The 15,641-nt window shown below is 36.3% G+C and overlaps 3 protein-coding genes across 5 annotated transcripts; all 3 read left to right on the forward strand.

Moving 5' to 3' along the window:
• Positions 1-1,160: 1,160 nt before the first annotated feature.
• On the forward strand, positions 1,161-5,510 carry LOC125200851 (glucosamine inositolphosphorylceramide transferase 1). 2 transcript variants are annotated; one of them, XM_048098651.2, is made up of 5 exons: positions 1,161-1,799; positions 2,715-2,837; positions 3,449-3,616; positions 3,693-4,203; positions 4,333-5,510. In XM_048098651.2, exons 1-5 carry the CDS (start codon positions 1,542-1,544, stop codon positions 5,367-5,369), a joined length of 2,097 nt encoding a protein of 698 aa, XP_047954608.2. In that variant the 5' UTR covers positions 1,161-1,541; the 3' UTR covers positions 5,370-5,510. The 2 variants fall into 2 exon arrangements, with proteins under 2 accessions (XP_047954608.2, XP_047954607.2); XM_048098650.2 differs by having other exon boundaries at positions 1,162-1,799; positions 3,693-5,510.
• A 1,729-nt stretch (positions 5,511-7,239) lies between these two features.
• On the forward strand, positions 7,240-11,860 carry LOC125201716 (3-phosphoinositide-dependent protein kinase 2-like). Its single transcript, XM_048099941.2, has 12 exons — positions 7,240-7,609; positions 7,756-7,974; positions 9,014-9,194; positions 9,287-9,339; positions 9,419-9,520; positions 9,588-9,696; positions 9,783-9,861; positions 9,976-10,141; positions 10,446-10,580; positions 10,707-10,867; positions 11,066-11,288; positions 11,389-11,860. The coding sequence occupies exons 2-12, from the start codon at positions 7,771-7,773 to the stop codon at positions 11,470-11,472; spliced, it is 1,497 nt and encodes a 498-aa protein (XP_047955898.2). The 5' UTR covers positions 7,240-7,609; positions 7,756-7,770; the 3' UTR covers positions 11,473-11,860.
• Positions 11,861-12,391: 531 nt separating this feature from the next.
• LOC125211853 (V-type proton ATPase subunit G 1) lies at positions 12,392-14,586 on the forward strand. 2 transcript variants are annotated; one of them, XM_048111805.2, is made up of 4 exons: positions 12,392-12,526; positions 13,325-13,436; positions 13,759-13,859; positions 14,150-14,586. In XM_048111805.2, exons 2-4 carry the CDS (start codon positions 13,352-13,354, stop codon positions 14,291-14,293), a joined length of 330 nt encoding a protein of 109 aa, XP_047967762.1. In that variant the 5' UTR covers positions 12,392-12,526; positions 13,325-13,351; the 3' UTR covers positions 14,294-14,586. The 2 variants fall into 2 exon arrangements, with proteins under 2 accessions (XP_047967762.1, XP_047967753.1); XM_048111796.2 differs by having other exon boundaries at positions 13,330-13,436.
• The last annotated feature ends 1,055 nt before the right edge of the window (positions 14,587-15,641 follow it).

Raw genomic sequence — 15,641 nt, forward strand, 5'->3', positions numbered from 1 at the left:
ACATTTTCTTTTTACTATGTTTTATACTACTATTCATCACATAATTAAAAATTAAAATATTCAATTGAAAAAAAATGTCAATTTCTTTTTATCTGTAAATATACCACATTTTCTTCTACCTAACATACTAACATCATCTACTCAATAAAATACACACATGGTCGTAATAAATATATACAATGTGATGAATGATGCTTCCAAATATTTAATGTAAAACATAATTAACATTATTAACAAAAAGAGTATTACAAGTTACACGTGTGTATATATTATTTATTTTCAAATCAAATACTAGACGTAAGGGAACAAAATTGGCTACGCTAAGGAAATTTCGTTGAGTATACCATCAAAATACACACTATATTCAAACTTATTCAATATAAATTGGTAATATAATAAAGTCAAAAATTAAAAGCTATTTATAAGGTAAACCTTTACCAGTCGAGCCTGTTTTTTGCCAGCTCTAATCCTCGTAAGTTAATAAATTCACACCAATACAGATTTATAGTACTTTATTACAATATTATACATAGATCTCACATTTATTATAGTATATACTACTAGTATTTATTTCCATTACAAAACTTGGAGATATCCCACATAGAATCCTTCCAAATAAACAAATAGAAAGTGTTAAAACATCTTAATGAAGTTTTTCTAGAAGAAGAGAAGAATATTAGCACAAAATAGAATTTTAACAAAAGTTTTATTGCAAAAAACTTTTAACTTATAATCAATCACAAACACAATAATTTTTGGGAAAATGTTGAGAAATGTCACTTGAATAACTTTTTATAGAAAAAAATATTGGAAACTAAAATTAGTGAACATTAAATAGAAATAAGCATTTCAAAACAAAAACTACAACATAAACAAATAAAAATTCTATTCAAAATCATTTTAGAAGAAAAATATTATACAAACACAAAAAATAGTAACGGTATCAATACATATCTTTAACGTTATTCGCTAAACTCATCCATCGAACATACCAGAACGAGACCTACTATCGATAATATTTTAAAATACAATTTGGTCAAAAACAAATTTTCTTGTGCTTTTCTTAGTCACAACACCTCAACTTTGAGGTGTCAAAATAAAACTCAACTCGTGTTGTAGAAATCGAATTCAAACCGACTGAGAAAATCCCCTTTTGCCAAAAAAATGCAAAATCCCAAATTTTCTTTTAAAATACACACACTCTTTTTTTGTCCATTTGACTTTCTAATGAAAATCACACACTAATGTGTGTGTTGTCTTTCTCTATATATGCGGTTTTCTTGTCACCTTTCCAGTGCTTGTGTAAAATTTCATAACTTTAATCGAAACTAAAACAAGAAATTCGCATTAAATCCCAATCCCAAAACCCCTCTCTCACATAGAATTAAAATTAAAAAGCCTTTTTTCTCCAAAATCATTCCTTTGAGGTGAAATATGCAGAAGCTGTGGAGCTTCGAGAGTTCATGCAAATGGGCTTCTCCAATTTCCTATCTTTTGCAGTAAAGATTCGATTTTTATCGTTTTCTTGACTGTTTTGGGAGATGGGCTCGAGCCAAATCGGCGGCGGAGGGAGTAAGAATGGGAGTAGAGAGAGTTGCGGCGGCGGCGCGTCGTCAACTTTTGCGTTTTTCTTGTTTTCGTTTGTCGTTTTGGGGTCGATTGGGGGGCTCTATGCGAGGTTCATGGTGGCGGCTAACGTGCGCGCGGCGGCGCACGGCTGCGAAGAGGACAATGAGGGCTCGTGGGCTATTGGAGTTTACTATGGAGATTCTCCCTTTTCGCTTAAACCCATTGAAGAAGTATGTTTCTTTTCTTTTTTATTTTGTTTTTTGGTTTTCAAGATTGTTTTTTTTTTTTTAATTATGTGTATGTTGTTGGATCATTGGAATTCAGTTTTATAACTTTGTTGAAGTGTTTCTTGGCTTTTGAGGTGGTGGAGTTTTGATTATCTTGGTTGTGTTCTTGATTAGGGGACATAATTTATTGGTTTGTTTGCACCTTTAAATCTGTGTAAATTATGTGTATTTCTGTAGGCATGAATATGTATGTTTCTTTTTAATTATTAGTAATTTTTTGGGTTTTCAAGAATTTTTTTTCCATTATATGAATGGTGTTGGATCATTAGAATTGATTTTTGTGATTTTGTTCAAGTGTTTCTCGGTTGTGTTTTTTTTATTAGGGGACATAATTGTTTATTGGTTTATTCACACATTCAAATCTGTGTAGATTAAATATTTATGTAGGCATAATTTTAGTCATTTTTTTTTATTTTCAAGATTATTTTTTTTCATTATATGCTTGTTGTAAGTGTTTCTTGATTTGTGGTGGAGGAGTTTTGATCATCCTGGTCATGTTTTTGGGTGTAGATTAAATACTTCTTTATGTATGATGCTTTCCTTGTTCTGGTGAATTTCCTCAATCAATTGTTTATTTTGGTTTTTAAAATTATATTTTTCATCATATGCATGATGTTGGATCATTGAAACTGTTTTTGTAACTATGCTGAACTCTTTCTTGGTTTTTTGTGGTGGTGGAGTTTTGATCATCTTGGTCTTGTTTTTGGGTGTAGATTAAATATTGGTTTTAGTGAGATAATTTCTCAGTTTCAAATGATCTGTGTAATATATGATGCAATCATCTCTCTATATATATATCTATATGGGCATTCAAGTTGATGATTGATTGAAGATAAAGAAAAATGATTTTGTTGGCAGATGAATATTTGGAAGGAGAAGAGTGCAGCTTGGCCTGTGGCTAATCCAGTTGTCACTTGTGCCTCCCTTTCTCATTCTGGTTTCCCCAGTAATTTTGTTGCTGACCCTTTTCTCTTTCAACATGTAACTCCCTCTCCCTCTCTTTATTTGCATCTTTTTATTGTTAATTGCATTATACTATTGGAATCTGATGATAAAGGTTATAACTTTATCAGATTATAGCAAGTGGGGTTGAGTTGTAAATTGGATCTGGGATAAGTGTAAAGAACTGTCCCTCTTTTAGTTTAAGAAAACAAATATGGCAAACAAAGTAGATTTGAATCCTCACTGGCTAACTGGGAATGAAATAAATTCGATTTTCTGTTCGAGAATGGGATATATTCTTTCCCTTTTTGTATTTGAGACTTCTGTGGAGATTTGGAATTAGATGGATTGGATTATCAAAATTTGAACAAGGCTTACTTGAGAAGTAATCTGATAATAGTATTGTAAAGCTTTGTTTGATAGCATGGTTTAGGTAAAGATTAGATAAGTTATCTTAGCCTATGATAAAAAAACTGAGATAAAAAAGATTTATTCTTTACTCATGTTTGTGTATGTGAGTTTGTGTGTGTGTGTGTTTGATGTTTATGACAGTGAAATAGAGTTATGGTTTATCTACTTGTCTTGATTTCGGTTGAGGCAGTATTCACTTTCGATTTCCAGTTCATCTAATGTTTGATCACATGATCCAGGGCGATGTTCTTTACCTGTTCTTCGAAACGAAAAATTCGATAACAATGCAAGGAGACATCGGTGTTGCACGAAGTGTAGATAAGGGAACGACGTGGGAGCAGTTAGGGATCGCCCTCGATGAGGACTGGCATCTCTCATATCCGTATGTCTTCAAGTACAATGGGAATGTAAGAGCTCGAGTCGTTAAGCACATTTCATTTTCACCTTTCTTGAACGAATCACTCACTGTATTGTTTTGTGAAGATATATATGATGCCCGAGGGCAGTGCGAAAGGGGATCTCCGGCTCTATCGCGCAACCAACTTCCCTCTGAAGTGGACCTTGGAGAGGGTCGTCATGAAAAAGCCGCTTGTGGATTCGTTTATGATTCTTCATGAGGGGAAGTACTGGCTTTTTGGTTCCGATCACAGTGGCATTGGCGTGAGGAAAAATGGGCAGCTGGAGATCTGGTATAGCATCTCGCCTCTCGGTCCGTGGAGACCTCACAAGAAAAACCCGATATACAACACGGACAAGAGCGTGGGGGCTCGGAATGGGGGGAGGCCTTTCGTGTATAATGGAAACCTCTACCGCGTAGGTCAAGACTGTGGTGAGACGTACGGGCATCGGATACGTGTATTCAATGTGACCGTTCTCACAACTCTGGAGTTCAAAGAAGTCGAGGTGCCCTTGGGTGTCAATGAGCCGGTTAAGGGACGAAATTTGTGGAATGGCGGCCGCAACCATCACCTTGACGTGCAGCAGCTCAGCTCAGGTAAGTGGATTGCAGTTCAAGACGGAGACAGAGTTCCCTCAGGGGACTCTGTTCGTCGCTTTGTTCTCGGTTTTGGTTCGGTTATGGCGGTCGCTTTGCTGACCGTGCTCGTTGGAATGCTTCTCGGAGCTGTGAAGTGTGCCGTGCCATTGAGTTGGTGCCCCCATGATGTCGGGAAGAGGAGCGACGCTTTCTTGGCTTTGGAGAGATCGAGTTTTTTCTCCTCCAAGCTACGGCTCTTCTGCAGCCGCCTGAACAGAGGATGCTCTGCTCTTCGAACTAGGATAGGGCCGAACACGTGGACCGGAACTCTTGTCGTGGTTTCAACCGTCTTGTTTGCTGCGGTACTAGTGTGCACCGGAGTTCGGTGTATGTACGGAGGGAGCGGCGCGCAGGAGCCGTACGCGGTGGAAGGGCACTACTCTCAGTTCACGCTACTCACGATGACCTACGACGCTCGGCTATGGAATCTAAAGATGTACGTCAAGCACTACTCGAGGTGCGCCTCGGTGAGAGAGATCGTCGTGGTGTGGAACAAAGGAACCCCGCCTCAACCGGGCGACTTCGACTCGGCCGTACCAGTTCGGGTGAGGGTCGAGAATCGAAACTCGCTCAACAACCGGTTCAAGCCGGATCCCCTCATCAAGACCCGAGCGGTCCTCGAGCTCGACGACGACATCATGATGACGTGCGATGACGTCGAGCGCGGGTTCAAAATCTGGCGAAAGAATCCCGCCCGTATCGTCGGGTTCTACCCGCGCCTCGTCGGGACGAGGTACCGAGGCGAGAAGCACGCGCGTAAGCACGGCGGGTACAACATGATCCTCACGGGGGCCGCATTCCTCGACGGCCAGGCCGCGTTCAGGCGGTATTGGAGCGAGGAGGCCGAGGCCGGGAGAGCCTTGGTCGACGAGCTATTCAACTGCGAGGACGTGCTGATGAACTACTTGTACGCGAACGCAAGCAAGGGCGGCGTCACGGTGGAGTACGTTAGACCCGCGTGGGCGATCGACACGTCGAAATTCTCCGGCGTGGCGATTAGTAGGAACACTCAAGCACATTATGGAGTTAGGAGCAAGTGTTTGAAGGAGTTTTCTGGTATTTATGGGAGTTTAAGTCACAGAATGTCTAATTTTAGAAGAAGGAAAGATGGGTGGGATGTATAGTATAGTTGGGGATTAGTTTGTTGTTAATTTTGTCTGACTTTTTTTGTTTATTTTTCTCTTTTTTTTCTTTTTTCTTTTTACAATGTATTTCCTGATAATTGTTTATAGTCATCTTGTTTGTATATATATTGGTTTGGATGAGTTTTGATTGATATAATTTGATGAAATAGTAATGGATGAAGAATGTAGAAGAGTGACATGGACAGTCGTATTTGTCATTTGAATAATATTTTGGCTTATAGTTTGATTGAAAAGGAGTGTCTATGGCCATCCCTATATTATTTACATGTTTTAATTATTTGGATGTGTCAATATGGACCATTTCTTAGCACAATTATTTGAGTAAAATTGTTTTCCCATTTGACATATGTGGGTCCCCATTCTTGATGAGGATAAATTAGCCATTTAGCATAGATGAGTTATTCTTTTTAATCTACAAACATGATTTTTAGGCACCTTTAGTTGTTAGGCCTATATGTTTAATTGTCTTGTTGTTTCTCAATTCTTTCAACCTTGTCTTGTGGTTAGGACTGAAACTCAAGGTTTCAGGTTCGAATTTGTGGTGACATGATTTTTAATATGTTTTGTTTATTTATTTGTAAAAGTAAAGAGTTTAAAACTTTGAAAACTGGCAAAATTGAAATAGATGGCCTCGGACACTAATTATACTCTCTTTTTCATTAAAAACTTGCAACAATTGATTGTTAAATTTTCACAAAATAGTTCTGAAACATTATTAATATATAGTGTAATAGAAACGTGATCAAATGAAAACTCGAAATATTGTACAAACTAAAAATTATGATCTGGGCCATTGAAAAACGTCAACAGATCACAAAAAACATAAACATGAAAATGTCAACAGAATTTCAACGTTAGTTAATGATTGATGTTGTGTTGACATTAAAATCTTGAAATTTTACACTGATATTGTATATGAAATAATGTTAAACTGTGTTGAGGAGTTTTGAGTTTGTACAATATATAAGTTTGCATTTTATCACTATCTAGTGTAATAATATTATATTATATTATACTTAGGAGTATTATATTTGTTGTGGTTATATTGTTATATAATCTGTGTTGTAAGAAGTGGTTGTATTTTGAGTCTTACTATAATACACTTTATTCTTGTTGCATTTACTATCCAATGAATTTTATTTTACTGTATAACTTATTGAAGTCATTTAATTCACTCAATAATATCGTTTAGAATAGTATTTAAGAAAGGTTTATATGATGATGGGACAAAAAATTTTAAAATTGGGTGTTCAACACGAAGTTGGAAAGAAATCTAAGAGCTTAATGACAAAAGTAATTTTAGCATAAAAAATAGGCCGAATGATATCTTTTTTAAATTAATTTCCTTTATTATTAATTGATGTACTACTCCATAAGTCCATATATGCATTTGATTGAATCTCAACACTTGAGACTTTTTTAATCATTAGAAATTGGTATGTAAACTGATAATCCTGTAAATAATAAAAATTAAACTAAATCATCGACACATTTTCCATTATCATTGATTAAAGGATGATTTTTCTTTCAATGCTTTATAAAGGAAGATTTTGTTTTCTTCTAATTTACATTAAAATTGATATTTGACATTAAAAACACGTGGTTAATTTAATTCTGCAAAGAAACTCAAAACTAATTCAGTTCTAAATATAGTAAAAATACACACATTTATGACTTAGTAAAAAAAGAGAATATTTATTCATTTCATACCCGTGCAACATCTCATTTTAACCTATGAAATGGAAATGGAAATGAAATGCAAACTTTATTTACTTTTTCAAAAAGAAAAAGATGTAGAAAAACGATTCTCCTAAAATAATGGAATCATATAATGTTTTAATAAAAATTTACAATGGTTCAAGAATTAGGAGGCTTCATCTGCCAATGATTTTGATTTGTTTTAATATTATTTTTTTCATTTTCATGTAGTTTTCCATTCATCCTAATCCGAAGCTTTTCCTTTACAAGGCCTTGAAAGATTCACAAAGTTCATACCTTTTTCAGACATCACATTTTCATACTTGCATACAAAAACCAAAGAATAAAAAGGGGGGAATTGCAATTGTATATGTATTCAATCACAAATTTGTGTAAGGAATCATTTGCTTTTCTGGGGTCTCATTTGAAATGGTGGCTTTATCAGATTGCTGTCTGAAACAGAGAAAAGAGGGAATATTTGTGGAGAGTCTAATCTGATGTTTGATGGGTAGTTTCCTCAGGTTGTTTCTCTGCTATTCAACGGTCTTCACTTTCATTGAAAAAATACATCCAGCTCTTGTCTCAAGATTTCATTTTTTTGTCTCTAGAGAGAGAAAGATTGCTTTTTTAAAGGGGAATTAGGTGTTTTGTGTTGTTTTGCATGTAGTTTTGGGGGAAAATTATGTTGGCAACCGTTAATCCAACAATGGAGAAGGAATTTGATTCGAAGCTGAGGATTGAGAGCAGCAGTTCTTCTTCCAACAATGATGGTGGGAATGATGATTCTCAGAGATCTAAGGTTTTTTCATTCAGAGCTCCACAGGAGAATTTCAGCATTCAAGATTTTGAATTGGGCAAGATTTATGGTGTTGGTTCCTATTCGAAGGTCTATTCTTCCCCCTTTTCATTTCTGTGTTATTTTTGTTTTCCAATTTTTTTTTGCTTTTCTGTGTATGTTGCTGCTGATTGTGTCGATTCATGTGTTGATTTGATGCATTGTTTGAATTGATATCGATTCCATTGAAATTGATGTTTCTTGTCTTTTATTTTTCTTGATTTCCTTTGAGTGCGTGTTCTTTGTAATTAGAGGAGCAGAAGGTGCTTTGGAAAAATCCAACCTTTTTGTGGTGTTTCTATTTATATAATGTTTCTCTCAGTTATAGCACAAGACAACAAGATTTATGGTGTTGGTTACTATTCAAAGGTGTATTCTTCTTTGTTTTTCCTCTCTTATTTCTTGATTGTGTGGATTCATGTTGTTTTGATGCATTGTTTGAATTGATATTGATTCCATTGAGTTTAATGTTTCTTGTTGTTCCTTGGCTCTTTTCTTGATTCCTTTGAGTGCCTGTTCTTTGAAGGTGCTTTGGAATTTCGCAATATCAAACCTTTATTCTGTTGTAGTTTCTTCTAAGTTAGATCACAAGAATATAATCAATGCTTCATTTCTAATAATGAGAGCTGTGAATTTTTGAACTGGTTGTCAAGTCAATGAATTCTTTGAATGCTGGAAATTTATAATAATCGGATGGTTAAAAATCGATGGATGAGATGTTAAATCTTCCTGAAAACTCTATCTACAGATATTATGGTGTATGTTTCTGGTTTTAGTTGAAGTATGAGGAACTTGTGGAGGAAACTGTAATTCTAAATCGAACCTAATGTGCTATGGACATCGAGAATTTGGTGCTTGTTTCCCTTTTCATCAGTTGGTTATTGATTCTGTAGAAGCTTTTCACAAGCTATATAGTAAAGCTTCTACTAGCTCGTTTCTTCATAGATTTAAGCTATCAAACTTGATTTCTTCCCGCTTGAGCAGTTCAGAGTGATTCTGTGGTGTCATCCCAAATTTCCGATGGAAAGTATTAGTTTTTATGTGCGTAATGCAGGCGATGCTTGTTTCACATTTGATTTATTATCGACAGGTTGTCAGAGCCAAGAAGAAAGACACAGGAAAGATCTATGCTATGAAAATCATGGACAAAAAGTTCATTACGAAAGAAAACAAAACGGCTTATGTAAAATTGGAGCGCATTGTTTTGGACCAGTTAGATCATCCCGGTGTAGTGCGATTATTTTTCACATTTCAAGATAATTTCTCGCTCTGTGAGTATTACTCGTGACAATGCCATACACTCCTTTTATTTTCTTGGTTCACGAGCGTAATTTGATGTTCCTGTTTTAATTATGTTCTGTAGACATGGCGCTCGAATCTTGTGAAGGCGGAGAACTTTTTGATCAAATAACGAGGGTAAATAGACTTTTCACAAAAACATCGGTTTTTCCTAGTGATTTCTCCTTCTGAAGTATCATCGTTGGTTGGGCTGCAGAAGGGCCGTCTATCGGAGGAAGATGCTCGTTTCTATGCAGCTGAAGCGGTGGATGCTCTCGAATATATCCACAGTATGGGCTTGATACATCGAGATATTAAGGTATTTTGTCTCCTTCAAAATTGTTACCTTGTTATACTTAGCAATGCTAATAGTTTATAGACGGCAGCCGGAGAATCTGCTGCTCACTGAAGACGGCCACATCAAAGTCGCAGATTTTGGTAGCGTAAAGCCTATGCAAGGCAGCCAGATAACTGTCCTTCCAAACGCAGCATCGGGTCAGTCTGTAATACTATTATTTTGCTGCTTATATGAATTAGGTGAATTCCGAATTATCATTGTTTATTCTTTTTAATGTATTCAGATGATAAAGCATGTACCTTCGTGGGAACAGCCGCCTACGTACCTCCGGAAGTTTTAAATTCATCTCCGGCAACTTTTGGGTATGAAGTTGTGTTATTTATCGAGTTTTTTTTTTCTTTTCTTGTTGTGTTCGAACTTGTATTATTCTTTTCATCAGTCATGACCCGGTGCTCATTTGAAATGCGTACGACCAGGAATGATCTGTGGGCCCTTGGGTGTACGTTGTACCAAATGCTTTCGGGGACGTCTCCTTTCAAGGATGCCAGTGAATGGCTTATATTCCAAAGAATTGTTGCCAGAGACATCAGATTTCCAAATTACTTTTCGGAAGCAGCTCAGGATCTGATAGATAAATTATTGGCAAGAAATACTAAACCTCATTGCTATTTGTTTCCTCTCTGTTTCATACCTACTTTTCAACTTTTCTTTTGCAAATTCGCATCAGAATCATTCATTTTTGCTTAATATGTGAACTAGACAGCTCTCAATATGGACTTAATATCGGTTTCTGATGCTTTCACGAAAATATTCCACGTGCTAGTATAAAAGGATCGATGCTCTATCTGCACGTCGATTCATACGATGTTTGCCTCCTCTAACCATTTACATTTTTAGCAGAAAATCTCTGTCTCACATTTGTTTACTGGTGTGTTTTCCGATGCAGGATATTGACCCGAGTCAGAGGCTGGGGGCGGGACCCAATGGCTATCTAGCTCTGAAAGCCCATCCCTTTTTTAAGGGCATTGATTGGATAAATTTGAGGGATGTGAACCCACCTCAACTAGCTTTAGACCCAGCGGTAATATCCTTTCCATTTCGTTTCGTTTTCTATAGAGTTCTTTTCCTTGAAAATTGAGGTTTCAAGAAACGTGTGAAATTTCAAAAACTCTTGCTGCCTTGTTGAAATTTCCAAAACATTGTCCAGGCTCAGTCTCCTGGATGTGAAGATCACGATTCTTCGTGGAATCCCACACACGTTGGAGATGGTTCGGTGAAAACATGTGATGGAAGTGCTGCAGTTGCTTCTGCCTCTGACACCGGTAGCATCAATAGACTTGCTTCAATCGATTCATTTGACTCAAAATGGTTAGTCCCGAGAGTTGTTTTTTGTTTAAAAAAGTTGAGACCTTTGGATCATTTTGCTTCGTAGATGGATCACGTGAGTGCTATTCGTGCTACTCTACATGTAAATCCGTTGCACGACAATTTGTCTAGAACGTTCAGCTCAATTCGAAGATAGATTGCATCTTCTGTTCTTCGTTGATTTTTTTGTTTGTTTGACAGGCAACAGTTTCTTGAGCCGGGCGAGTCGGTTCTTATGATCTCGATGGTCAAGAAACTGCAGAAGTTGAGTAGCAAGAAGGTGCAGCTCATCCTTACTAATAAACCTAAATTGATCTATGTCGACCCAGCGAAACTGGAGGTCCGAGGAAACATCATATGGTCGGACAATCCTGCCGAGCTGAACGTTCAAGTTATAAGCCCTTCGAATTTCAAGATTTGCACGGTTAGTCTCCCTTCTTCTTTTATAATGCTGAGACTTGATTTTATGGCATAATAGCATGAATACATCCTTATGTAATGAAAAAAATTGTATCTTGATACAGCCGAAGAAGGTCATGTGCTTCGATGATGCAAAGCAACGAGCAGCACAGTGGAAGAAGGCGATCGAGGCCCTTCAAAACCGGTAAATTGCTTGCTGGCGTGACAACACATACTTCTGGATATACTTATGACACAATGGTAGAACACAAAGTCGAAAAGAGAAAACTTGAGGCCACCCGGGAATTGTTTCGGATGCTGCTCCGTTTGGAAGCTTTCGTTCGAGGATAGTCGTCGTTCTAGCTGTTTAAGATGAATTAATGATGCTCTCATGGATGTGTTATCCACCAGTTTTGCTGCAAAAAATAGTTTGTTCAGAATTGATCTCCCGTTTCAAATGTCATTTAATTTTTAGATCATGTTTTTGCTTCATTGTACTTCATATTTGGTTGATGAAATCTACAGACTATGAAGTGTAAAAGACCATAAAAACATTTGATTCATTTAAATTTGTATGAGAAAATTTATTGGGTTTAATTTGAGGGTTTCATTTAAGATTATAATTGCAGCTGTTAACACTAATTTACTTTAATTTATTAATCATCAAATTGCTACTTACTTACTCCTAGATTGGAGCAAGTTTGTTTTTTTCTTTACTTTAATAAAATTGTAATTTTACAATAAGTTTATGAACTTTTTCTAAAATAATCTACAAACTTAGGTGTAATCAGGCAATTGATCGATAAATTGTTGAAAAAATCATGAAGTTTGGCTATACGTTGCTCCATATTATGCGACTTTCAAAATCTCTCGAGAAAACCATGAAGTTTTGCGATATTCTCAATTATCTCATGTTGAATAAAATCGGTTGCCAACAAGTAATATACTATTGATCTTTTTCAATCAAATGATGCTGTTTTTATATGAATAGACGGTATCGAGTTACTCAATCTCGAGGAATTTGCGAGACAAACAATAGTTTGACCAAATTTCGTAATTTTTTCAACAATTTGCCAATACAAATAAATGAATGAAGAAAATATTTAGAGATTTTTTTTTCTTTGGTAGGTCAAGCTCCCACGTTCTTCAAAACTCTGTTTCTACTATCAACTCAAAATCTCTCTGTTTCTCCACTTTCATTCTCTATCAATCAGTTTTTGCTGTTTCAGCTCACTATCTTCGAAGACGATCTTCCCTACGCAGGTATATACTTACTATGGAAAGTTAGATTCTCCTTTTAAAGTAGTATATTCTCAAATTTTGTTCTAGGATCGGATCCAGTCCCTTTTTGTTATTGAAATTGCACATTTACAATCTATGCTGTGTAACTTGATTTACCAAAATCATGAATTGCTCAAGGGATAATTGAACTTGTTTCTCCTAAAATCCAATTGTAAACGGGTGGAAAAAACTGGTGAAATCTAGAATCTCGTGTTGGATCACATCTAGGGTTTATGATCTGAGCTTTGTGATGGGTTAGAAAATGCTAACTAGGATAAGATTGCATTGGATAAGATCTGAGCTTTGTGATGGGGCATCCTTAGAGATGGCAATTCAATCCGGATTGGGGATGGGATTAATGGCTCTTCTTAGCAGTTGAATTTGTTGGTAGTCTGAGCTTAAAGAGTGTTTATCAAAATCTGTAATGTAGGTTAGCTTGGTGATGAATTATGTAAACACGCTTGGACCCTGTAGTTGTGTAGAGTACCATATTCTTGTCGATGTTGGAAGAAGATGTTGCCATGTCAGACTTTGAGTTTTAGTGTTGCTTCTTCCTGGTGGTAGCGGACCTTGTAGTTGTATAGAGTATTATCATATTTTTGTCGATGTTGGAAGCGAATGTTACCATATTGGATTTCGAGTTTTTGTGTTGCTTCTTCCTAGTGGTAGCGGACCTTGTAGTTGTTTAGAGCTCGGATATTCTTGTCGATGTTGGAAGCAAATATTAACATGACGGATTTTGTGTTACTTGATATGCATTAACGTGCTTCTCTTTGTCAGTGCAGCCTTTCTTGAAGTTCTGTAATTATGGCCAGCAGTAGCCAGAACGGGATTCAGCTCTTGTTATCTGCAGAGCAAGAAGCTCAGCACATTGTGAATACTGCTAGAACTGGTGAGAACTCATTAACCTTTTTGTCGAAGATGTATTGCTCAAGCAGTCTGACTCTGCTGTCTTATAAATTCTGGATATTGGTTAGTGAATCTAGTTTCAACTTTTGAGCTCTTTCTGGTTGTGCCGAGTGCTGAAAGTTGATCTTTGGCATTTGGCGGATATGCATTACAACCTAGAGTTTAGTTGGAAGAAAGTAGCGTATAAGTTCCTACATTTAAAATGTGTCATATATGTATAGTTAGCAATTTGTATTAGTGTGTGAAAGATACACTACTTAAGCTTGGAACGAGTGATTTGAACATAACCCGGCCTTCGTGTGCAGCAAAACAAGCTAGGCTGAAGCAGGCAAAAGAAGAGGCCGAGAAGGAAATTGCTGAATTCCGTGCTCAAATGGAGGCGGACTTTCAGAATAAGGTTGAGGAGGTGAGGGTTTATAGGGTAGTTTGATGGGAACACTATTGAATTATTTGCCTGTTATTTTAACATGTCTAATTTACGTCGTCTTATGCTCCAAGACGATATTTCCAACGCACTTGTTTTTTCCTCATCTTATTCATTTCAAGAAGCATGTTTTTGTCAGATTGTTCCTGCTTAATCAGTTTATATTCTATTCTGAGTTCTTCTATGACAGAGCAAACTCTTGCAATCGACCATCTGGTCTGAGCTCTAGAGTCTCTAATCACATGAGATTGAACTTTTTCGTGTTTTTACAGAGCAGTGGAGACTCAGGTGCCAATGTGAAGCGCCTTGAGCAAGAAACTGATGCAAAGATCGATCATCTGAAAACAGAGGCTTCAAGAATTTCTCATGACATTGTCTCCATGCTTCTAAGGCACGTGACAACCGTGAAGAACTAAGCTCGTGTTCGAGTTTGTTCTATTGGTGCAGTTCTTGCCCATTTCTTGAAGAAGACTCGTTGTTTCCATCATTTTCTATTACTATGAATAGTGTCATTCTTTGTCTCTTTACTGGGCTATATTGAGATATTGAACCAATAAATTGTTTGTGCTAAATTAAATTGCAACGAGGCTTGTTGTAGAGTGTGAAATTTGAGTTCGGATTTGGTGTCGTTGTGAGGTTTGGCGTCGAATAATGGGTCTCGTAGATGTTACACCCGATGAAATAATATATGTACTATGTTTTATCTCTATCCTAGTTTGAAATACAAAGGCCCTTATATTTTGAAAGATTGGACTCCTAAATAGTGACAAGATAATTAAACAAGAATACGACTCAACTATATTGGGAAAAAGAGTAATTTTTAATAAAATTCATATATTTGTATCAACAACCCTAATTCCTCCTTGTTTATTACGATAAACAACTAGTGTAGAAAAACTATGTTTTAGTGGAATGATGAATCAGTTTAATGGATTAATTAGTTGTAGTTGGTGTAGATTTTCAAGTTAAGTCTTCATAGTTTTGAATGTGTGTATTCCAAGTCAAGTTGACTCAATTATGCCAATTACCAAACAATAAGTTGAAAAGGAATCTCAATCTTCACAAGCTAAAAATTAATCATCATACTATATCGCAACTTGCAATATAATCCCAAAACTATTAAACTAGTAAAGTTCATCTCTAACTTAAATCACTCTCACATGACAAATAAACGTCTCGTGACTCTTCCATCCTAATTCACATTAATGAAAATTCACATGAATCCCTATGCTTGGTCGACATGTGAGTTGGTAAGATGTACGGCTTATCGCGACTTAGATATAATATAATTGCACGCCTAAATAGTGACGGATTTAAAAACATGAATCTTAAGTTTAGTCTATATGGGAGTTGGTAAGATGTTCGACTTATAGCTATCTAGATACAATATAGTTGCACGTCTAGACAGTGACGGATCCAGAAAACAGAACTTGTGGGGTTGAAGCGTGGAGTTTGTTTTTTATATTGTGTGGACCAAGTCTTCCATCAAACAAATGCCCAATTTTTCTTCTTCTTTAGTATGAATATAAAGTCTACATTCTACGCTTGATATTAATATTTGCCATTTGCAATGATACATAGTAGAGTTCACAAAAAATGGATTTAACCAAATCTATATGGATGGACCTACCTATCCCATTTCCCTCTCCACCAAGGAATCATGATTTTCAACTTTGACCCTATCCTACCCTACCATGGTCTATTATATTAAACTCCAATAGTACTATACATCTCCCTTCTTGTATATAAATGATATACAAGAAT

This window comes from Salvia hispanica, chromosome 2 (assembly GCF_029641045.1).
Source record: "Salvia hispanica isolate PSC_SH4W2 chromosome 2, Shi_PSC_v1, whole genome shotgun sequence".
NCBI classification, from domain to species: Eukaryota; Viridiplantae; Streptophyta; class Magnoliopsida; order Lamiales; family Lamiaceae; genus Salvia; species Salvia hispanica.